The sequence below is a fragment of the Scardinius erythrophthalmus genome (assembly GCF_964197995.2).
Source record: "Scardinius erythrophthalmus genome assembly, chromosome: 8".
NCBI lineage: Eukaryota > Metazoa > Chordata > Actinopteri > Cypriniformes > Leuciscidae > Scardinius > Scardinius erythrophthalmus.
The window spans coordinates 37,158,332-37,183,938 of record NC_138228.1 but is presented as its reverse complement, the minus strand read 5'-3'; the positions used below and the strand labels follow the sequence as shown (position 1 = coordinate 37,183,938).

General features: G+C 39.2%; 1 protein-coding gene across 2 annotated transcripts in view; it reads left to right on the top strand.

The window, feature by feature from the left end:
- hipk3b (homeodomain interacting protein kinase 3b) overlaps positions 1–23,074 on the top strand; it is a 118,323-nt gene extending 95,249 nt beyond the window's left edge. Inside the window, exons 9-16 of one of the 2 annotated variants that reach the window (XM_081373212.1) lie at positions 7,080–7,201; positions 9,946–10,061; positions 10,214–10,378; positions 11,675–11,980; positions 13,108–13,254; positions 17,668–17,897; positions 18,929–19,074; positions 21,631–23,074. In XM_081373212.1, coding sequence (XP_081229338.1) covers positions 7,080–7,201; positions 9,946–10,061; positions 10,214–10,378; positions 11,675–11,980; positions 13,108–13,254; positions 17,668–17,897; positions 18,929–19,074; positions 21,631–22,107 — 1,709 coding nt within the window. In that variant the 3' untranslated portion in view covers positions 22,108–23,074. Of the gene's footprint in view, positions 1–7,079; positions 7,202–9,942; positions 10,062–10,213; positions 10,379–11,674; positions 11,981–13,107; positions 13,255–17,667; positions 17,898–18,928; positions 19,075–21,630 lie in introns of both variants that reach the window. The other variant, XM_081373211.1, reaches the window with a different exon arrangement.
- The last annotated feature ends 2,533 nt before the right edge of the window (positions 23,075–25,607 follow it).

Genomic DNA, 25,607 nt, shown 5'->3' with positions numbered 1-25,607 from the left:
GGCGCTCCCCATCCCGAGGTGGATGCGTCCGTAGACACCACTTTCACTCTCGAGGAAGTCCCCAGGCTTACACCTGCGCGGTACCAATCGCCCGCCGCCCATGGTCTCAGGGCTGCTGCGCAGTCTTGATCGACTTTGAGGCGCAATCGGCTGAGTGCCCACGCTCCGCGTGGCACCCGCGCTTTCAACCAGAACTGCAGAGGGCGCATGCGAAGCAGGCCCATCTGGAGAACTGATGATGCTGAGGCCATGAGGCTCAGCATCCTCTGAAACCGTTTGAGCGGGATAATCGCACCGCAGCGGAAGGACCTCGCTGCGTGCTGTATGCGCAGCGCGCGCTGTTGCGGCAGCTGCGCTGTCATAGAACGAGAGTCCAGAACGATGCCCAGAAACGATATAGTTTGGCTGGGGTTCAGGGAGCTCTTCGTCCAATTGATCGTGATACCAAGATTCTCGAGGTGATCGAGTAACATGGTTCTGTGCTCCACGAGCTGAGATCGTGATTGAGCTATGATCAGCCAGTCGTCCAAATAGTTCAGCACTCGCATGCCCCTGAGTCTGAGGGGAGCGAGCGCTGCGTCCATGCACTTCGTAAATGTACGGGGTGCCAGGGACAAGCCGAATGGCAGGACTGTATACTGGAATGCCCGACCCTCGAAGGCGAATCTCAAGAATCGCCTGTGGCGTGACGCTATCTGTATTTGAAAATACGCGTCCTTTAGATCTATCGACATAAACCAGTCTTCTCAGCGAATGTGCGCGAGGATTTTGCTGGTCGTGAGCATTTTGAAACTGCGTTTCACTAAAGCTCTGTTTAGTCGTCTTAGATCTAGTATGGGTCTGATACCACCGTCCTTTTTGGGGACTAGGAAGTATCTGCTGTATAGCCCCCCTTCGCTTTGAGCTTGGGATACATGTTGTATCGCCCCTTTGCTCAACAGTTTTGATATTTCGGCGCGAAGTAGGTGTGCTACTTCTGAATTCACCGCAGTTTCGACGCGCGCTGTGAAGCGTGGAGGGCGTCGACAAAACTGTAGCGAGAAGCCTCTCTTTACAATGTCTAGCACCCAGTCCGAAACCCCTGGAAGCGCGGCCCATGCGTCTGCATGGCCGGCTAGGGGTTGGATGCGAAGCGCGCTCTGTTCGCTGTGCGACGGCGGCGCTTCGGGGTGCGCTGGCATAGGCGTTACGCCTGAGACATTTGAGGCGGGGAGCGCGCGTAATACAGCGGGCAAAACGCTCATCCTCGACCGCGCTACAGTGCTTATCTGAGCGGGGGAGGTCTGAGAAGGTCTCATGGGACTCATGCAGCCTACAAGTGAACGTGGGCGGGGACCGGGCACGTTTACTGCTTTGGCCGCGCTGTCTGCTTGAACAGAGCGGGCGCGCACAGGTCCCGTTTTTACAGGGAGCCTGTGGCTCGCCAGACATAGCGTTTGTGGGCACTGGGAAGTGGGCACTTTGACTATGTTTGGGGCGCGACCGAACTGCATCGATCTTATGAGTACGGGCCCTGTGTGCAGGGCTGTGCTTGTGTGTAGGGATGGGCACAGAGAAGTGGGCATCAACACTACATTTATAGCACCATCGGCCTTGGCCGGGACACCAGAAAATACACTCTTTTCGGGATTTATCTGGGTAGCCGTAAAAACGGCTTTTGTGTGCAGGCAAGCGGGCAGCTGTGCGGGCTTGTGCTCTGCTGAGAGCGCTGAAGCAGTCGCAATTCCTGGGACTGAGACAGCGGTGCGCTTTGGTGAGGGCCCTGGTCGCAATGGGGCTTACACACCTGCGCTTTCCTAGCGTGCTAGGGTTTCTTTGGGGCTTCCGGCTTCAACACAACCCTTGGTCGCGGCCCGCGGTGAGTGGGGCGGCGGCTAGTAGAGCGAGAGCGAGGGCGTGATCCGCGCTGCTGTCGCTGTGAGGGGGCGGCCGAAGGCGGGGGCTGAGGCTGTGAGCTCCGAGGGGCCTGTTTCTCACGGCCCGCTGCAGAACTGGGGCGCTTCGGCAGGAAGTGCTTGAACGCCTGTGACGCTTTTTGGGCTTCGGAAAATCTCTCCACGAGCTCGGAGAGAGAAGATCCAAAAAGGCCAGCGGAGGATAGCGGGGCGTCGAGGAACGCGTTGCGCTCTGCATCAGCCATCTCCGTGAGCGTCAGCCACAAATGCCTCTCGGCTACGGTAGCGGAAGCCATACAGCGTCCCATGGCTTGTGCTGCAGCCTTGGTAGCGCGGAGGGAAAGATCCGACGCGCTTCTCAGGTCCGCGATGCAGATAGCTTCAGGTCCTATCTCGTCCAGTTTGCGGAGGAGATCGCCTTGGAACACCTGAAGCGTGGCCATGGTGTGCAAAGCCGATGCCGCCTGCCCAGCGGCGGAGAAGATCCGCGCGAGCATCGACGACGTCATGCGGCAGGCTTTTGACGGCAGCGCTGGCTTAGTCCGCCGTCCAGCAGAGGGCGGGCAAAGGTGGGCTGCTATCGCCTGTTCCACCGGCGGCAGAGTGAGGTAGCCTCGGTCCTGAGCATTATCCAGGGAGGAAAATGCTGGGGATACAGACGAACGTGTTCGTGCAGAAAAGGGAGCGTTCCAGGCCTTCGCCACTTCTTCATGAAGCTCAGGAAGAAACGGAGCGGGCTTAGACACAGGAGAAGTGCGCTCACCAGGGAGGAAGCTACCATCAAGCCGGGTGCGCGAGGGGAGTTCCGGTGCAGACCACTCGAGGCCGAGGCTCGCCGCGGCCAACGCGAGTACTCGCATGAGCTCCCTCTCGATGCTAGCTCTAGCCGACGGCTTTCGGGCAGGAGGCGTGAGATCCGCAGAGCTCGCCCAGTCTTCACTGCCTGAAGCTAGCAGAGAGCAGGAATCCTTTTCGACCGACTCGACTTCAGAAACAACTTCCTCAGATGAAGCGGCGGCAGACTGCGGGCGCTGAGCATCAGGAAGTGCTTCGGGGGAAGCCGGTGAAGCTGGCGGGCGAGCCGGCGAGCTTTGTCGGGAAGAGGTGGGTTCCGGGGCCCGCTGCGAGCGGCGCTTCTTACGGCGCGGCAACGCGGCGGGGGGCGCAGGCTCGGAGAACTGTGCCAGGCGAGTCCGCAGAGTCGCCATCGGCAAAAACTCGCAGTGAGGGCAGCCGCCGTCAGCGAGCGCGAGCGCTGCGTGTTCTTCGCCCAGACAGAAGACGCAAATAACATGGCGGTCTCCCTCGATGAGCGGGGCTCGGCATGAGCCACAGGATGGCATCTTGAAAAAGACGCGGCTCTTTTAGGGGTGAGTGTTCGGGAACACTGCACACACACATACACAAAACAGAGCAGATAAAGGATATGAAGCGCCGGAAAGCGCAGCAGGTACGGCAGTAGAAGGCGGCGAAGGCCAGCGGCTTCAAGGGCTCGTCCCGCTGAAAAGCTTGCCTCGACGACGCTTGCTTCTCCGTGATCCAGCGATGCGTGAGCTTCGCTGAAGAGATGAAAATCAGTTGAATCAGCCTACTCGAGCTCCTTTTATAGGGGATGGCCACACCCGTTTCGGCGGGATGTGACGAGGAGCGCGCGAAGCACTCTCATTGGTCTGATGTTGCATCAGCCCTCGCTCGATAGGCTCATGCAGTTGCCGCAGAACAGCCAATGAGTGAGCGAGCCGTCTCGCCATGGCTGTGCACTGCCGCAATGCGTTTTACAAATATGAAAATTAAGGATAATTTTGCTTCAGTATTTCGTGAAAAGAGACTTTTCCCGCAGCGTTCTACGAACGCAGTACGAGAGAACTCTCGTAAGAGAACTAAAGTTTCTGAAATAAGGCCACAAAACACATACTAAATATGTGTCAATAAGACTTTTAACTAATGGAAAAAGAGTTTAACTAATGGCCTAGAGTTTTTTCTTCAAAATGATGTGAAAATCATCCTGCCTTATCATTCACATAAAACAATACATTGATTTGAATTTTGCAAGACACTTTGTTTGGAAAGGCAATATGCGAGTGGGCGTCAACGATCCAACACCCTCATGCATATTGAGTACTTCACACCTGAGGAGACAATGGGGCCCGCATACTTAATGAGCCATTCATTCAGGTGTGTCACTGAGCCACAGGAAAGAATGCATATATATATACAGTACAGGCCAAAAGTTTGGACACATTACTATTTTTAATGTTTTTGAAAGAAGTTTCTTCTGCTCATCAAGCCTGCATTTATTTGATCAAAAATACAGAAAAAAATGTAATATTGTGATATATTATTACAATTTATAATAATTGGTTTTCAATTTATTATACTTTAAATTATCATTTATTTCGGTGATGCAAAGCTGAATTTTCAGGATCATTACTCCAGTCTTCAGTGTCACATGTGACATCCAGTCAATCACATGATCCTTTAGAAATCATTCTGATATTCTGATTTATTATGAGTGTTGGAAACAGTTCTGCTGCCTAATATATTTGATGAATAAAAGGTTAAAAAGAACTGCATTTATTCAAAATATATATTTTTTTTAATATAAATCTTCTTTATTATCACTTTTTATCAATTTAACACATCCTTGCTGAATAAAATTATTGATTTAGTTAAAAAATAAATAAAGAAAAAAATTACTGACCCCAAATTACTGACCAGTAGTGTATATTGTTGTTATAAAAGATATCTATCTTGAAAACATTTGCTTCTTTTTTTTTCTTTTCTTTTTTCTTTTTCTTTTTTTATTCATCAAAGTATCCTAAAAAAGTATCACAGGTTATGAAAAAATATTAAGCAGCAGAACTGTTTCCAACTTTGATAATGAATCATCATATTAGAATGATTTCTAAAGGATCATTTGATAGACTGGAGTAATGATCCTGAAAATTCAGCTTTGCATCACCGAAATAAATGATAATTTAAAGTATAATAAATTGAAAATCAATTATTTTAAATTGTAATAATATATCACAATATTACATTTTTTTCTGTATTTTTGATCAAATAAATGCAGGCTTGATGAGCAGAAGAAACTTCTTTCAAAAACATTAAAAATAGTAAAGTGTCCAAACTTTTGGCCTGTACTATATATATATATATATATATATATATATATATATATATATATATATATATATATATATATATATATATATATATATATATATATATATATATATATATATATATATATATACACTACCAAATTGGTTCACAGTTGGAAGCATCTCAATTTTTTTTCCACAAATTGTGCTTGCAAATTGTATAATATCCAAGGAAAACATGTCTGGTAATTGTGCAGTTAATTCTCATACTGTATTTTCAGTTTTGGAATATGTATCCTCTCCCCAAATTTGTCAATAATAAAACACAATAAAAAATATTTAAAGAAGAGGCTTATATTTACCTTTTAAAATTTGTTTACATCTACCTTGTAAATATATATTTTTTTTTATTAAAAAGGTTATAATTACAACAACAATTCAAGTGTAATCTTTCTTTGTAAAAACTAAAGTATACATTTTATCATACATATTTCAAAGTTAAGGATTCATTACTTTGAATATTGCCTAGGCTACATTGGAACAAACACTATAACATATTATTTGATGACTTTATTTTTGACAAAACATACTATATTTAACATATGAGCAAAAATTGGCAAACAAAAGCTTATTTGAGGTGGCAGATATTTTACAGTAAAAATGTATAATCTATCCAAAACTAGTCAACGAAATGTTGTCTTTCATATGTCTGTAACATAGGTCTTTTGTTTTTATTATAAGAAATATAAATGTTAATTTGCAGTTTAATACGTTGCTTATACAAATACATTTTATTTCAACATATTTCAGTCGTTTTTTTACTCATCTCAGTATAGCAATACAGTTTGCTAAAAGCGGATCATTCATTCACACACAGAAACGCGATTCAAATTTAAACTGTATTTTTGCAAGTTGTGGCGCATTTCTGCCGTTCATTCATTCACACACACGAAACGCGATTCACTTGAGAATGAAAAAAACTTACTACAGTATTCCATCCGTTGCTCCTCGAAATACCAGCACTTCTGAGGTACATTTTCCATTATTATTATTACGATAGTATTATTCCTCACAACGCTGTGAGATGGTGTAAACAAGTACAATGATCTGAATAAACTTGATGTGTTTTCTCGAGCTGGTATGGGAGCGTTCACAGTTTGCGTGGATTGCCTCATTTATTTGCATTTGAATAGCGCAAGACGGTGTAAACAAGTACAATGATCTGAATAAACTTGATGTGTTTTCTCGAGCTGATATGGGAGCATTCACAGTTTGCGTGGATTGCCTCATTCATTTGCATTTGAATAGCGCGCGCTCTCCGTGGGCGGGGTCAGATTAAAACATAATGAGCTGAGATGAGAACGACTGACATCTCTCTCTTTTCATACAGATTACATAAACAGAGAATATTTGTTTTTTTATCAAAATGACTTCATTTAAAAGAAGAGAATTCAAGCTTCATGCCTGTGTGTCTGTATGCCTGTTTGACTGAGTATTCGCTGAGTTATGGTTCATTTTCGGACGCGTTTCAGAATTGACTTCACTGACAGAGAGAAAGCAGAACTCGCATCATGTTTATTTTTCTTTATTTGGCAAAAAGCACAAAACTTTGCTTTTATTGTGAGTATACACAAAAATAATACACACTTAACAGGATCGATTGATGTATGAAACTTGTTTGTAAAATCAAAGTCAACAGATTATTTGGAGTCTCGTTTCAACTGATAAGGAAAAAAGCGAGCAGATCACGCTGGCGTGATTGCCGACCTCAGAGGGTTAACTAGATTTTTCTCAATTGACTTTGCTGACTCTATCGACTTCAATAGCTTCTGTAGCTTATTCATTGTCTGATTCAAACAAATCATACATCAAGAATGTGAAAATAACAAGAACACTTTTTACATTTTTTTTTTCTTTTTTTTTTTCTTTTTTTTTGGGCTCATTTTGACTCATTTAGCCTGCACGGGTCACACATGTTGTCTGTAGTTTATTTGAGTACTTCAGCTTAAACTAAATGAAAATAATTAACATATTTTTTTATTGTTTTAGTTAACAATAATAACCCTGCCTCATGTCACAGGTCTCCCACCTAACCCAAATAAGCCAGTGGGATTCTCTGTGCGCATGGAGAGCACAGTACCACTGGTGACACAAGCCTCTGCCATCCAGCCTCTACAGATCAGACCAGGGGTCATTACACAGGTAAACACAAATACAGATTGATCGATAAATAGTTACAAACAAACTTTTATCAATATTTACACTCTTCCACTTAATCAGTTGTTTAAAGGTGCTCTAAGCGATGTTGGGTGATGTCACTTCTTGTTGACGTTCGAAGTATTGTCAAACAAAACAGAGGCTAGCTCGACCCTTCCTCCTCCTCATCCTATGGGATTTTGCGCGTTCCTTCTCCTTTTTCCCTCTTCTTTGCTATTTGTTCATCGGAACGTCGACTCTTTGGTCGTGTGATGGCCATATCAAAAGTCAAGAGAATATAATTCTAACGTTAGTCGTTGTTGGTAGAGTTCTCAATGGGTCGGGTCAGCCCGACAAACTCGACGGGACCCGCGTGTTCGGGCCGGGTTCGGGTCGAAAATATAAGCAAATGACTCGGGTCGGGTCGGACCTCGGGCTTAATCTTTTCCGCTCAGTGAAAAACAAAACAAAACAAAACAAAAAAACATTTATTAATCATCGCTGCTGTTCACCGTAAAGAAAGTCTGGCTGCTGCGTGCAACGTGCATCATGGAGAGGGGCGGGGGCAGACCTGACGCCGCTGCGTGCAGGCCTTTAGCCTGGAGAAGAAGATGGAGTTGGTGAAAAGTAAACTTGCCGCAGGTGAATTCACCGTCGCTACTACAGGAGTGGGAAAATCAGAGGTCTGGAAAGTTGTTTGTACTGTTAAAGGGCATGAACATTAAAGGTTGATTTGAATTTCCGTCTGCTGGTCATGATAATACGTGTATGAGAGAAAAAAAAAATTATTGTCGGGCCGCGGGCCGGTTCGGGCAGATAATTCATGATGATGTGTCGGGTTACATCGGGTCCGGGCTTTAAAAGCCACGGGCCGGGTCGGGTCGGGTTGTAATTTTCAGGCCCGTTGAGAACTCTAGTTGTTGTTGTCTAGGACATCTCTCCTCTAGCTAACTTCCCTCTCATGTTTCTCTCTCCTCCACTCCCCACAGCCCCCTTCATGTGCATGCGCACTAACCCCCCAACCCCCACCCCCAAATCATTCTTGTCGATTATTGGCTGGAACACTGTTTGTTATGTTTAGTGGTGCAGGTTGGCCCAGATTGTTTTTGTTGCCGTTTGCGGAGCTTGGGCTGTCTACAGAGACCACGTTTTTTTGTTCAGGGGACAGTCAGCTAGCGGATAGTGAGGAGATGTTTGCTGTATGTGACAAAATGTTTCAGCCTAAAGAATGCGTGACATCGCTTAGAGCACCTTTAAATCGGGCTTAAAGGAAAAGTAACTTACTTAATTTATTGTTTGCATACATTTTATTGACATGGTTACTGGACACACAAAAAGTGTATTAGTGTATTATCAGGGTATTTAATGGTTAGTTTACACAAAAATAAAAATTCTGTCATTAATTACTCATCCTCTTGTAGTTCCAAACCTGTAAGACATTCGTTCATCTTCAAAACACAAATGAAGATATTTTTTATGAAATCTGAGAGCTCTCTGTCCCTCCATTAACCACATTTCGACTGTCGGGCCAAAAGCGGGCATGCTAGTGCGTGCCAGGGCCAGTCGCGTTTCCACTGTCACTTCCGGGGCTTGATCGGGCCTCGCCAGGGCTTCCTCTGGGCCAACGTCCAGGGTTTTCTGGCCTGACCAATACCTTGGTCCAAAGCGGGCCAAGTCAGGCTTGAGGAGTGTTTACGAACAGAGGAGGAGTTTACCTGAGTCGTGAGACGTCAGCACTGTGGTTGATTCCATATACCAGCTAACATTAGCATTAAAGACTTTTAAAATCATTTTAGCTCAAAACACACTCTCATGTTTGAATACCTTCTGTTTGTGATCAGATGTGGATTCTAATCACTGTACGGTATAAGGCAAAAATATATGCGATGCAAAGGACTCCGCGTTAACCATTACCAGATGGTTAATATGACCACTTGAAGAAATCAGGCAAATCATAAAGGCTATCACAATCATGTTTTTATTTTATCTGTCAGTACCTCTCGTCTCGTCTCTTTATACTGGATGATATCCATATTTAGCTCTGCATATGTCATAAAATAAAGCAACTCCGGTTTTTCGAGAGCTTCCTATGTTTTTCTGACTGAAAATATTACTGTATTGGGAGAGAGTGTCATAAAGCTCCTTAGGTCGTATTTTTGGTGGCATATTTGTAGAAATGATCATTGGATCCAGAAACCCTGGACCCAGAAAACACCTCAGACCCCAGAGGGTTAAAGTAATCCATGTGACACAAAAAACATAATTTACTACTTTATTATATAAATATTAAGCTCCGACGCACGTTAATGCAACAACGTCTGCTCTCGCATCAACACAACACGCATGCGTTGTGGTGCTCTTGTGAATGAGCGTTGGAGATGAATATTTTGTAAATAAAGTGGTAAGTTGTGGGGTTTTTTTGCGCAAACAAAGCACTCGTGTCACTTGATAAAATTGAGGTTAAACCACTGGAGTCAAATGGATTACCTTAATGATGCATTTACTCTTTCTGTGGCCTGAAAGTGGTAGTTGCATCAAAGGAGGGACAGGAAGTTCTTAATTTGTGTTCCGAAGATTAATTTGTGGTACGGGTTTGGAACGCCATGAGGGTGAGTAATTAATGACAGAATGTTCATTTTTGGGTGAACCATCCCTTTAGTTTTTAAATGCTACTTTAAGGAGGAGACAAGGACACATTTTGAGTTATTATATCCATGTCAGGAAGTTAGCATGCCTTTTTTTTACAGCAGGCGTGGTCAAATCGTCCTCAGCAGATCCTGGTGCCCACTTGGCCTCAGGTGGCCCCTTCAGCAGCGACATTGGCCTCAGACACAGTGGCAGGTCCACAGAGACTAGCAGAATGGGGGTGGGTGAAACAAGCCTCTCTGTCATTGTACTTGCACTGCTTTATTTATTTGTTCCAGTATTAAAACACGTTTCAAGCTCTTGTGTGAGTCATCTTTCTTTGCATACTTTCCTCCACACTGAAATGCTTAGCTTCTCTCCCATCTTTTGCAGGAAAGTTCATTCCCATGGCAACCATTACAGCTCCATGATGCCCCACCAGCCGCTGTTAACAAACCCAATGGCCATGTCAGCTCACCAGCCTATCAGCATAGGAATAGCTCATGTGGTGTGGCCACAGCCAGCTGCTAACAAGAGAAATAAACCATCTTCAAACAGGTTAATCCACATACCATATCTGGGCATGCTGTCAGTGTATGGAGGGCTAGGAGTGCCACTTTAAAACAAAAAAGGAACCGATTATAAATCAATTCATTAAAAAAAAAAAAATCCAGTTAATTGATTTTTTTTTTTTTTTTTTTTTTATGTGTAAATATGCAGTTGAATATAAAAAATAATGCAATAATTATTTTATTTATTCGTTTTTTTTTAGGCCCATGACAAAACATCAACATTAATAAATGTCTTGGTAAAAAAATATATATATATATTATTTATTCCCTTTTCAAGTAAAAAGAAATAAATCATTATCAAATGTATTACACTATTAAAAAAACAAAATGGTCTGTAAATGGAAATTGATAATGTTAAATCTAGTGTAAAAAAAAAAATCCATTATTAAATTTTCATTTTGCACCAATATATGTTGCAAATATGGTATTGGAAATATATTCAAGATCAGGATTATATTGCTATTTTACATATTACATTTCAAACTGAACTTTGCCAGAGTTATGCTTCTATATAAACGTTGTTAAGTGTTATGATAAAACATAATAACTTTTTAAATAGCTTTAACTTTTAACTGATCATTTTTAACTTTTAAATTGCAAAGGTAAACGTTGTTCAAAACACAATCATGAATTTTACTGATTTAAAAAATCAGAAAATAATAATCACTACAAATTGACCAATAAATGGATACATTTTTCTAAATGTTTAAAAATTATAATTGCATTATAATGTTAAATAAATACCATTGAATTTTTTGGACACCATTTTGATGAACAGTACACTTGTATTCATTAATCAGCATTTTTCAGATATGTTTTTTTATTGGTCAATTTCTTAAAGCAAATTAAAACAGTGAAATGTTTGTTTATTTTCAAATATAAAGAAATTAAACAAAAATACATCAATAAATAATTGTTTAAATAAAGAAATAAATCAATATTTGTTTAAATAATCATTTTACATGCAACTTTTAAAATAACTTTTTAAAGAGAATTTACTTTTGGTAAATGTTAGTGAAGATTCCAGACCCAAAAGTCAGATTATTGGTACTTATTTGTTTACTTTTTTATTTTCAAATTAATTTAATAAATTGAAATGACACACTTTGCATTCCATTCTGTTGGATATATATTTATACATGTCTTGATTGGGTTGATCAAACATTTGCCACTGTGTTTTGTTTGCTACACGTGGTTATCAGCAAGCTCAAAAATAGTTGATATCGGTTATTACATTCTTGTCATGCCTACCTATCTAATTCATCATTATCATCCCATGTAGAAGTAACAACTTCATGCACAGAACCAATTCCCAAAACTCATCATGCCAGTCCCCAAAGATGGTAGAAGGTGCCAAAAACACAGAGGAAGAGGCAGCAGAATGTGTAGTAGAGACGGAGTCAGAGCCGGTGCCAGAGGAGGAGCCTGCATACTGTAAGGCAAAACAAGAGTACGAGGAATCGACTGTGTCTCAGAAGCAGAGGCAGACCATTGTGATCGCTGACTCTCCGAGTCCTGCTGGCAGCGTCATCAGTATCAGCAGTGGTACAGATGAGGAGGGGCCGGACTCTCAGAAACATTCACTAGAGTGAGTTACCCGTCTAATTAGGGCTGCATCTAACGATTATTTTTGTTGTCGATTAATCTATCAATTATTTCTTCGATTAGTCGACTAATCTAACGATTATTTTTCAGATTAATCTAATGATTATTTTTGGGATTAGCTGATTTATCCATTGGCAAACTTTACAATAAATAAGTACAACAATATATCAGCTGTATTTTGAAGAGGGTAGTGCATCTGTATGTTATTTTAACATGAAATCAGAAAGGGTAATTGTCATTTTATTATGAAATATGCGAACAGGAAGCATTTAAAGCTTTATTTTTAACTAATGATACTATTTCATAAAATATAAGATACAGTCACAGGCCTATTTAGGAAATGTGTTTAATATAGTCTGTTATTAATTACCGTAGTGGGAGTATGATTTACTCAATTAACTTGTTCTATTTTGCGGGAGTCTCGCGAATCGTTTTATTCTCCCGCAACCAGCACACACACACTGGTGCATTACCGCCCCCGCGCCCGCACTCGGCCATCAGATCCATATTTCCGCGCCGCACTCTGTTGCGTTGGGTCCCGCGGGAGTGCAGGTCTCCAGTCTACATGTGTATACACAACTTTTAAAAACTGGCAAATGCACTGAAAGCTTCGTTGACATAGCCTATTTAAGTTGAAGTTATAAATTAAAGCCCATTTTATCGTCGCCGAATGGGGCATAGTTTGCATAGTGAACAAAGCACCTTTCTGTTCGGCCGTAGTTTAAAGTATTCCCATACTTTGGATGATCGTGGTCTGTCATTTTCACCATGAAGCAGAAGCCGCCATTACTCGATATTTAAACGTAAATAATTCATGTGACGCGTCGACGCATTTCATGCGTGTCGACGTATTTTCATAGTCGACGTAATAGATGACGTCGACGCGTCGTTGCGGCCCTACGTCTAATACATATCTAGAAGTTTTAAAGGGTTTGTTCACCCTAAAAAAAAAAAATCAGTCAGAATTTGCTCGCCCTTATGATGCTCAAAAAAAAAAAAAAACATTTCAGTACAAATCATTAGAGGGATGGTTGCAATGTAGCTGAGCTGTATATGTGATCAATGGCTTCTAAAGGCAGTGTTAGAGTGTGTGCACCCTCTGTGTTTCAGGTGTAAAGGTAGTCCGGAGTGTGAGGCATGTAAGAGCACCCTCAATATGGAGCGGGTGTGTTCCCTGAGCAGTCCCGATTCAACCCTTAGTACCAGTTCATCAGCTTCAGAGCAGTCCAGCTCCTCCCCCTGCAAGAGACGCAACAGGTCCGTATTTCATGCACACACTTTACTACGGTCAGAATGAGGATTTGAGCCCAAAGTAAACCCTTTTGTACGCAAGTTTAAAATATTCTAGCTGAGCCCCCAGCGTGAGTTTAAGGCGATATTTATTTTAGATGGTATCACCTTATTATTTCCATGGCTACACGTCAATCTTGTCACGTGACACACCGCAGCCACAATAATGCTGTATGACAGATGTTTTGCTTTTATTTTGTTTTTCCCTTTTTATTCAAAATATTCACAAACTTGTTAACTATATCATGAACTATCTGATATTCTGATTCTCAAATGCGTGCAAGCAAATGTTTTTTTTTTTTTTTTATCTTTATAATGATAATGTTAGCTGATCTATAACGTGCGATGGGCACCACCATTTTAGTTTGCACCGCATTTCAGACACGTCGTCAAATTATAATAGAAAGGATTATTATAGCCGATTCCATAGACATTGTGTATTTTACAAACTATGAATGTATTGTTTTGCTAGTACTCATGTGTATTTAAATGTCTGAAACCTAAAATAAACATTATGTGGTTGATAACACTGAATAGTGATATATGACTAGTGCTGAGCACGTCTGTCTCTAATTACACCTGTGTGATCGTACGCTTCAGGGACCAGCCTAGACTGATCACACCGGTGTATGCATCAAAGGGTTAAGAACGATACATGAGTGTTGTGTTGACTTGAGAGCAGATGTTGCATGAACGTGCGTTATTCAGTCAAGAGTCTCTTTTTCTGTTGTTCTTTGATTATTAATGACAGACAGCAGCTGGTTTATTGGGCTACTGTCACTTTAAGACCTACCGCACGACACGGATCTGATGCATCACATTTTCATAACTCTTTGCTCATTTAAAACTTTATTTAACTAATTTAAGACTGTGCTTATGAGGATACTTGACAAAACAGGCATTTTGGCATAATTTTGACTTTTTATTTATTTATTTTTACCAAGTTGAGGATTTTCCTTGAAATTAACTTGGGCAAAAATGATAATGAAAGAGACCAAACTGCCTCATATATATATATATATATATATATATATATATATATATATATATATATATATATATATATATGAGGCAGTTTGGTCTCTTTCATTATCATTTTTGCAGTTTGGTCTTTTTCATTATCATATATATATATATATATATATATATATATATATATATACATACATACAGTGAGGAAAATACGTATTTGAACACCCTGCTATTTTGCAAGTTCTCCCACTTGGAAATCATGGAGGGGTCTGAAATTGTCATCGTAGGTGCATGTCCACTGTGAGAGACATAATCTAAAAAAAAAAATCCAGAAATCACAAAATATGATTTTTTAACTATTTATTTGTATGATACAGCTGCAAATAAGTATTTGAACACCTGTCTTTCAGCTAGAATTCTGACCCTCAAAGACCTGTTAGTCTGCCTTTAAAATGTCCACCTCCACTCCATTTATTATCCTAAATTAGATGCACCTGTTTGAGGTCGTTAGCTGCATAAAGACACCTGTCCACCCCATACAATCAGTAAGAATCCAACTGCTAACATGGCCAAGACCAAAGAGCTGTCCAAAGACACTAGAGACAAAATTGTACACCTCCACAAGGCTGGAAAGGGCTACGGGGAAATTGCCAAGCAGCTTGGTGAAAAAAGGTCCACTGTTGGAGCAATCATTAGAAAATGGAAGAAGCTAAACATGACTGTCAATCTCCCTCGGACTGGAGCTCCATGCAAGATCTCACCTCGTGGGGTCTCAATGATCCTAAGAAAGGTGAGAAATCAGCCCAGAACTACACGGGAGGAGCTGGTCAATGACCTGAAAAGAGCTGGGACCACCGTTTCCAAGGTTACTGTTGGTAATACACTAAGACGTCATGGTTTGAAATAGGGTTGCCACCCGTCCCGGTTTTCCAGGGATTGTTCTCTTTTTTGAGCGACAGTCCCGGAAAATTAATATTCTTTCCCGGGACACGAATTGTCCCGGTTTTTTGTTAAAATGTACTTCTAAAGTAGAATTTCCTGGTTTCAAACCGTTTCCTTCTACTGTTAACGTTAGCCTACTGCAGAGCTGCCACGCGCAATTAACCCTTCTCACGCACAGAAAAATCGCGAAGCAAAGAGGACACGGAGACCGACAGAGTAGACAGAGCGGGTTACTTACGTTATAAAAAAATCTCAGCTCTCAGATTCTGTCAATTTTATTACGAAATTCAAACAATAAACACCGTTTTGGCGTTTGTAAATGTGACGTGAAAGATCCCTAGCGGCACGTGAACTGATCACCTCTAGCTTATAGTAAATAAACACGAATGAACAATGTTGAAATAAAACGTACAACTTACCGAAATGTATATTCATCATACATAATATCGATCAATCAGTGTTTTTCAACCGCGGAAAGGGTCAATAAAACAGCTGGAGAACAATTGTCACATAACATTTACCTCAGGAAAGCCATTTGATGACCATAATAGGCTATAGCACGTTAGTTAGCTAGAAAAAGAGCTATAGAGAGTATTTTGCTAAACATAGGCTACTATATTACATATTTATTATATTTACTTATCATTAAATAAAGTTGTTATTATAATAAAAAAATGCATTATATTTAATTTGTTAAATAAACTTATTTTTAACCTTAAATAATTTTACCAGCTGATAAGGCTCTCTGTATGTTTACAGCATTAGGTGAGATTTTTCTCTTGAGAAAAATGAATGCCTATCTTCTAATATTTATCCAAATCAGTCAATTAAATCAAATCACAAGAATTGAACTGAATTGAAATCCTGAAATTTGTTTCAAGCAATAATAAAAAACGTATCTTACCAGAAATTGTACAATATAAACATTGTAACATGTTGTCACTAAACCTAATACAATTCAGTTTAGTTACTAAAATGTTTTGACAATCACAATACACTTATTTGCAATATTATTATTTTTTAGAGTTAAAAATTTCAGTTAAATATAAAGGAAAAACAGCGCTGGAAAATCATGCAAAAACAACTCCCCCCCCCCCCCCCAACAACAACAGAAAAAAAAATCTGAGTGTCCCGGTTTTTCACAAATCAAAGGTGGCAACCCTAGTTTGAAATCATGCATGGCACGGAAGGTTCCCCTGCTTAAACCAGCACATGTCAAGGCCCGTCTTAAGTTTGCCAATAACCATTTGGATGATCCAGAGGAGTCATGGGAGAAAGTCATGTGGTCAGATGAGACCAAAATAGAACTTTTTGGTCATAATTCCACTAAACGTGTTTGGAGGAAGAAGAATGATGAGTACCATCCCAAGAACACCATCCCTACTGTGAAGCATGGGGGTGGTAGCATCATGCTTTGGGGGTGTTTTTCTACACATGGGACAGGGCGACTGCACTGTATTAAGGAGAGGATGACCGGGGCCATGTATTGCGAGATTTTGGGGAACAACCTCCTTCCCTCAGTTAGAGCATTGAAGGTCGAGGCTGGGTCTTCCAACATGACAATGACCCGAAGCACACAGCCAGGATAACCAAGGAGTGGCTCTGTAAGAAGCATATCAAGGTTCTGCCGTGGCCTAACCAGTCTCCAGACCTAAACCCAATAGAGAATCTTTGGATGGAGCTCAAACTCCGTGTTTCTCAGCGACAGCCCAGAAACCTGACTGATCTAGAGAAGATCTGTGTGGAGGAGTGGGCCAAAATCCCTCCTGCAGTGTGTGCAAACCTGGTGAAAAACTACAGGAAACCTTTGACCTCTGTAATTGCAAACAAAGGCTACTGTACCAAATATTAACATTGATTTTCTCAGGTGTTCAAATACTTATTTGCAGCTGTATCATACAAATTAATAGTTAAAAAATCATACATTGTGATTTCTGGATTTTTTTTTTTAGATTATGTCTCTCACAGTGGACATGCACCCCAGATGACAATTTCAGACCCCTCCATGATTTCTAAGTGGGAGAACTTGCAAAATAGCAGGGTGTTCAAATACTTATTTTCCTCACTGTATATATATATATATATATATATATATATAATTAAATAATTTTTTTTTTTTTTTTTTTTTTTTTAATTTATCTAGCAGATTGATGATTCAGATTTTTTTTAATTAATAGTGATTAAATATTTTTAAATACGAATCACTAATTGCGAACTAAATGACATGATATCCTTATTTTTGTGATAAGTAGATTTAGTTACTCACTAAATTAAACATGTAAAGTAAAGAGGCCATGTGACAATGTCGAATTTTATAGAATATTTGTCGCGTACTGCATAGTTCCACATACTTGTGTTGTTGTTGTTGTTTAATCAGTGCATAGTGTTCCATTCTGAGCACTGTTTATCTGTGAGTATGTTCTTTGCTCTTTGTGTCTGAGAGTGATTGGTTTGGTCTGTGTTCAGTATGTCAGATGATGAGCGTGAAAGTGGATGTGATACGGTGGATGGCTCGCCTGCGTCGGTGTCCTCCAGTCGAGCTGACAGCCCCTTCCTGGAGGCCACCTATATTAATGACAACAACCAGAATTGCAAAGCCAATGGAACTACAGAGACCGAGTCTGCAAAGCTGCCCATCCGCACCATGGTGGTGCCGCCCATGCGGGTTCAGAATAATGAGCTGATGGGCCGCAAAGGTAACCAATCCCACCAAACCTTTCAAAGTAATTCAATGACAAACCCAGTTCAAATTCATATTGTATGAAAAAAATTATATACTTTGTAAAAAAAAAAAAAAAAAATTGTTTGTGAGTGTCAAGCAAAAGACAGACAGGTGAAAAATGTTTGACTGAATTTCAAATTACCTGCAACTCCTAAGGGAGACAAGCAGCTCTAGTTTGAAGCAGCAGCCTAGTTTGAATAATATACTCACAACAGAAGTTATAATCATCCACAGACATAAACAATCATCATGGACAACAGTCTCCATTTGCAATAAAACATTTAGACCTGAGCACATTTGTTGGGTCACAATGCTTGTCAGTTTTTTTGTGTACTGGAGATGAGGGGTTTACTGAAGCCATGAGGCCACCCTACCAACTGCTAATGATTATGTATATTAGAGATTCCTATTTTGGTCAGCCAAATCTTGCAAATCTTGAAATAAAAAGTTAATTCAATAATTTAACAACACATTTTCATGTTCACGGTTCTCTCAGCTAAAGGTCACATGACATATAGGTAAACAAATAAAGTATTTTTTTAGCAAGTGATTTATTTTTATTTTTATTTATTTTTTATTTATGTATTCACCTTAATTGTACATTATGATTTAATTCATTGTTAGCTTTTCATCAACTCTTAAACCCCATGCAGTTTGGGAATTCCTGATGTACATGATGCTAAATGACTGAAAATAGGCTTCTTTTTTTTTTTTTTTTTTTTACTGCTGTTCGGAGTGAATTCTTTAAATAGGAATCAGTTAAGCTTCAAATTCAGTTTCTATTTTTAAATATTAGGTTTACTCCAAGCAAATGCATCTGATGTAAATATAAGAAAACAGGGCAAGTTTGATGTGGTTTCTTTTTTCTTTTTTTGGAATTTCTTTTTAATTTTGCCATTTGTTGTTCTGAATCCCTTTTGCAAGAAGTGTAAACCTATCTAGCACTATTTTATGAGGTTTTCAAGTAGTGATTGCTACTTTTTCCTGCTCTTTCTTCCATTGTAGTTATAGAGCCATCATGCCCACCTAAAGGCCGCAGTGGTTCCAACAGGCAGCCGCCTTACTCAACATTACTGGTGAATCATCAACGGAAGACCACACAGGCTTTCCCACCCCTGCAGCACTCTCAACAGCAGCTCTCCTTTGGACAGGTCAGTTCCTCCTCACCTGTTTTTCAAACCTGCTGCACTTCTTATTTTATTGGCTGTTGTAAAGTCAGATATTATATTTAGATACCACTACTATGTACTAACGCAAATAATATATAAAAAATAAATAAAAAGCTGAGATGTCTGAATCTCAAAAAATTGAGATGGAGCAAAATTTGACATGGAGCATGAATTTTGCCACAAATTATTTTAAGTAGAAGCAATGTAAACAATGTGAAAAAAAATAATTGGCAAAATAATATTGTTAAATTATAATCTTTATCAGATCTCAAAATGTATGTTTATATATATATATACATACATACATACATACATACATATATATATATATATATATATATATATATATATATATATATATATATATATATATATATATACAGTTGTGCTCAGAATTAATCATACCCCTGGTAAATATGATCAGAAATGGCTGTAAAAAATAAATCTGCATCGTTTATCCTTTTGATCTTTCATTCAAAAAATTGGCAAAATCCTAACCTTTCATTGAAGTAAAAGAATTGAAAGTGGGGGGGAAATCACATTATAAAATAAACGTTTTTCTCCAAAACACGTTGGCCACAATTATTCATACCCTTTTATTAAATACCTTTTTGCAATCTCCTTTTGCCAAGATAACTGCTCTGAATTTTCTCCTATAATGCCTGATGAGCCTTTTTCTTTTCGTTTTGAATTATTTCTTTTAAAGACATTTAAAGCTTTGTGTATTTGATGTATTTCACATGTCTGTGAGGCATACGCTGAGTTTCGGTTAAGTTAGGATGAGATGCACTCCAGTTAATGTGCAATGCAAGTGACCGCGCGGACGCCTCTTGTCTGCTATATTTGGTTGATGAAAAATTGATTAAAATTAAGATACAATTTATACAAAACGAAATTCACTTTAAAGAAAGGCTTTCTACAAAACAAAACTTAATGAATTGGTCAAAATCATGTCTGACCCACTTCATGTCTCTCGATATATTGCGCATCCTATCTTACTCGTGCTGTTCACTTTTCATTAATCAACATAAATGGAAAAAAATAACATTATAATATTTTAACAAATATGAAACTAAATGCGCTTATTTAATGGCTACAACAAGCCTACAGATTTGTAGCCTACAAATTGCTGCACATTCTTTTTTCTGAATTTTGCACACACAAGTTGAAAGGCATTTGTTCAAATCAAGTTCACGGATAATTGTGCGTGCATTTATTAATCATTATGATACTAAAATCATAACAAAGTAGGCTATCCTATGTACAAAAAAGAAGATGAGCCCAGAATATGAATGCAACGTTTAATTTTATTTCATTTTAATTTATTATTATATTATTGTATTTATTTATGAAATACAATAAACGTAAAAATAAATATCGGAAATGTCGTCCAGTTATCTAATGCTATTATTTGATGACAACAATACATTTGGAAAAAAAAATATTTGGAAAACATTTGGAAAACAGCCATTTCTGCTTTTTTTCTTTTAAACAAAAAACCAAGCTGCACCCTTTTTTAAATTTCATCTTTCATTCCGAAATAGAATAATGAATGAACGGAAACGTACACGGGCCAATACACGGGGCCTAAAAACAAACCTGGTAAACCGTTATTGTAAAATAAAAATAGGCTGATAAAAAAAAAAAAAAAAAAACGCACTTCCAAAATAATCCAGCGGGCCAGAAAATATTGCTGGCGGGCCAGTTTTGGCCCGCGGGCCGCCTATTGCCGATCCCTGATATAGACACACGTCCTCTTCCAGGAGGATTCGTAACATCTTTAGTTGATTATAACTTCTTAATTATTGCCCTGATGGTCAAAATGAGGATTTTCAATTCTTTAGCTATTTTCTTACAGCCAGTCTCTATTTTGTGATGCTCAACAATCTTTTGCTGCACCTGAGAACTATATTCTTTGGTTTTACTCATTGTGATGGATGATTAAGGGCCTTTGTGTTTCCTCATATTTAAACTCCTGTGAAACAAGAAGTCATAGCTGGACAATTTCATGTTCCTAGTCACCCTGGTGTGCTAAAAAAGGTAAATATTAATGGGAATATAATTCAGAGATATTTTAGTCATAAAAATGTCTAGGGGTATGAATAATTTTGGAGAAAAACATTTATTTTATAATGTGATCCCCCCCCCCCCCCACACACACACACTTTCAATTCTTTTACTTAAATGAAAGGTTAGGATCTTGCCAATTTTTTGAATGAAAGATCAAAAGGATAAACAATGCAGATTTATTTTTTACAGCCATTTTTGATCATATTTACCAGGGGTATGATTAATTCTGAGCACGGCTGTATGTATGCATGTATGTGTGTGTGTGTGTGTGTGTGTGTGTGTGTGTGTGTGTGTGTGTGTGTATATATGTATATGTAAATTAATTTTATAAATGATTTTATAACAAAAATAATTATTGGCTGATTGGCTTCCATATTGGTGCATCCTTACTTACAACAACCCAGTCTTAGTTATGACATGATTGCCATTTGTTCTTTATTGGAATAAACTGATTGGTGCATGCTTTAGGTCCAGCATTATGGCTCATCCCACCAGGAGTGGAATGGCAACTACAGCCACCGCCGCCCTCAAGCCTTCATCCCGCCCACCATACATGGCCACACCTTCACTCTGCCTCATGCTAGTCCCACCCACACAGCCCACCCTCCTCAATCACACCTGGGCATCCACCCTCACACCCAGCCAACTTTACTGTCCTACCCCCCTTCAGGCCCCCTGGTGACAAATGCCCCCATGGCCCACCTCTTGGCTTCTCCTGGGTCCACACGGAATCACGTCTTTCAAACGGCATATGGCCTCTCCCATCCGGCAGGCCACCTCGTGCACCAGGTCACTGTGGGTCTCAACCGCCTCTTACCCTCACCCACCCTCCACCCTCAAGGCCAATTCAAGCCCCTGTTCCCGCCACACTCCTTCATCGCATCACCCGCATACGCAGGCTTCCCCCTCAGTCCCACCAAACTAAACCAATACCCATACATCTAGAGGCTCGCTCTGCAACCCTATGGCAGGCGTGATGCCAGGCTCTCTGTAGAAATCACCCGAAGCCATGGCACAAGAAAGAAAGGAAGCAATTTCTCTGAATCACACAGACTTGAGTGCAATTAAAATTAGCTTTAAAAAGGAAACGTTTGGAAAGTCTTTAGCATGTAGATAAAGAAAGTGCACGGTTGAGAAGCAAGAGATTGGATAAATAAGAAAAAAAACTGTTTTGCACATTTGATCACCTTATCGGATTTTCAGATCTTCAGATTTGAGCGCTCCTCTAATGAATATCAACAATGGATGGTGTCCAAAATCATGTGATCGTCAACTTATTTTTATACATTGCCTTTACCTTGTATACAACACATCTTTGTTTGTAAAGACAGCCCAGTGTGGTGTTCACAACTGATAAAATGTGTCCACTTGCCGTGTTTCTTGCGTTCCAAGTATTTGTACTTTTCTCAGTGTCTTTGGTGTCGTTTGGAATGGAGTCTCCTAAAAGAGTCGTTCATCACATTCTGCATGTGTTGCATGATGTTGATCAGAGAGAAGCCTATAGGGGCTCTTTATGTGTCGAGAGGCTCGCTGCATTGTTGTCCCCAGCCATAGTGCCTTATATATATCGGCAGTTGTTTGTTCTACTACACTCTCTCTTTGTGTATACTATGTGTTTGTATGTGTACGTGTCCTGGACTGCAGCACTTGCAATTCAAATCAGTCCTTGCATTCTTTTTGTGTGAGTGTGTGTGTTTGTGTGTAATGTATATACACACTGGTGTATTATTTCATGCATAGATAGGCATCAATGTACTGCATTGCACAAACTGCAGTGCTTATTTTTGGATCCAATGTATATTTGAGATGTAGTGAAGTTACTTTTCGTTACTTCATAGGAGAACGGCCAGCTTTTGCTGCTGCGAATGCTTGCTGTTGATTTTGTTGCTTTAATTAAATTTTTGTTGTTGTTGTTGTTGTTGTTATCTTGAATTCATTAGTTGTGTAGAGAATTCTTTGAATTTCTATTCAGAAAAATCTACAAATCTAACAGTATTTGTACTGTTTAGTAAAACTGCAATACAATCTATATAGTTAAAGGTTTGATTTTCTTTTTGTCTGTGTATTTAGTTCTTCGGTTTTGTGTGTGTTTGTGTTTTGTGTGGTGGGCATGGCTTTGACTAGATGAAGACACAAATGCAACTGTCGGTCTTTGATTCAGGGTCATGGATTCATCTTAGCCTGAGAAGACCATGCAGTATTTGATGTATAGACACACACACACACACACACACACACACACACACACACACACACACACACACACACATATATATATATATATATATATATATATATATATATATATATATATATATATAATAGAGCTAGTATTTTTAGTGCTGAAGCTTGACACGGTTTAAGGTGTGAAATTATCATTTATGCATGTGTGAATTGATTTTTTTTCTTAATTATACCATTATATCATATGTTGAAAGCTTGTTGGTGTCAACTGCATTTTATACATTCCGTCAGGGAGAATATATATATATATATATATATATATATATATATATATATATATATATATATATATATATATATATATATATATAGCGTTTTTGTATTGAGTTTGTTCTGCTTGGTTTTTGTTTTTGCCTGTCAAATGAAGTTTGCTTGTGCACCACCAAAGACTGTAATTTGAAGGCTCTGTTCCAGAACCTAGCGATATTTCAAGGCATCGTAGTTAAACTCCTGATGCAAAAGCTGTCAGAGATTCTCTTAAACAAAGAATCATCCTCCGTGGCTCTACCATAGCAAAAATCCTAACGGTCAACTGTGCATCATAAACCAATCATATTATAGCCTTGACATCATTGAATCACTGTTAGAGTTGTGCAACGGCAGGGTTGCCAAGTTGGTGTGGGTTGATCATATTATACCATTATATAGCATTCATATATATATATATATATATATATATATATATATATATATATATATATATATATATATATATATATATATATATATATATATATACTTTTTTTATTTATTTTTTTATTCTATTAATGCTAAAGCTGTGCTAGAAGTTAAGTGTTGTGAAGGAGGACCCCTGGGAGGGAGTTTGATGTTTGGGGTATGGTAATTGGGCTATTTTTGATTGGCTATTGGGCTAGTTTTGTTACGCAGACCTGGCAACTCTGTACGACGGTCAATCATTTTTGCGGAAACCGCAAGAAGTCCCATAAATTGAATCCTGTCAATCATAAAATTGGCGGTGATTTCTACAGTAATTTATGAACTCAAAAAAATCTATCAATCCAAAATGCATTTTTTGTGGCGAACATGCCATTTTTTCTGCTTACAAGATAGAGCTGTTAGCTTAGCAACATGCTAACATCAAACTATTTTGTAATCAATTGTGGGTTGAGCCTCTTCACGAGAAGTTACTGCTTATGTAGAACTATTATGTATTAGCTGTATATGAAGTCAGCAGAACGCAAGGCAGCTCGCTAGGTTTTGGAACAGAGCAAGGTAGCTATTCTCTGCATAGACCTCACGTATACTGTAGTAATTATAGTCATGGGGTAAATTTCAAAAATTGTATTTAAAAAAAAATGGCTGAGGTTATGTTTAGCTTTTTGAACAAGTAATAAGTCGTATCATCTATCTTGAATGTATCATAGACAAGCTGCTATATATTGATTGCCACTTCAGATAGCTGTGAAATTAGATTAGACTAGTTCATAACTGCATTTGTTTATTTGTATGAGTCTCTCTGATTGCCTAAACTAGAAGTGGATTTTGATTTTGAGTAATTTTGCTTCAATGTTTGGAGTGTCATCGTAACTACTGTAATGCTGATAATGGACATGTAGATTTTTATTTTTTTCTTCTTCTTCAAATCAGTATTGTATCTTCATAACCGTTCTGGCTCATCACTGCATATTACTGGATTAATTTGTTTAACTTAATTTGTGTATGTTTACCTGTTCATCTGTTTTTTTGACTTGTAATAGCTTGCAGGACTGATTTAACTTTATCCAATTTAAAAGTTATTCTGCTGTGTTTCAGAAATACAAACATTAGTATTTTTGTCAATGAATTTTTGATTAATATGGTAAGCAGCCCCATAACCTCATGCCACTGAGCACTTATTAAAAGGCTAGTGTGCAGTAACCACATGGCCATGCTTTGCAATGAGAGTACAGTGTTGTGATTTAAATGAATTGTCCAACTGAATTGTGATTTTATTAATGTTTGTCATTTGATTATTGAGAACATTTTTTTAAACAAATGATCACTGATGTCAGCTGATGTTATATTCATGTTTGGTCATGTCTTTTTCTTTTTCTTTTTGTTTCCTTGATCAGTGTAAGCAACACAGTGTGTGCCTTGATTGAGATATTGGTAATGACACATTCACTTTGCAAAAACAAGTATTCAGCTCACCCACTGACCAGACCAAATACGAGAAAGAACAAACAGTAAAATTACCATTC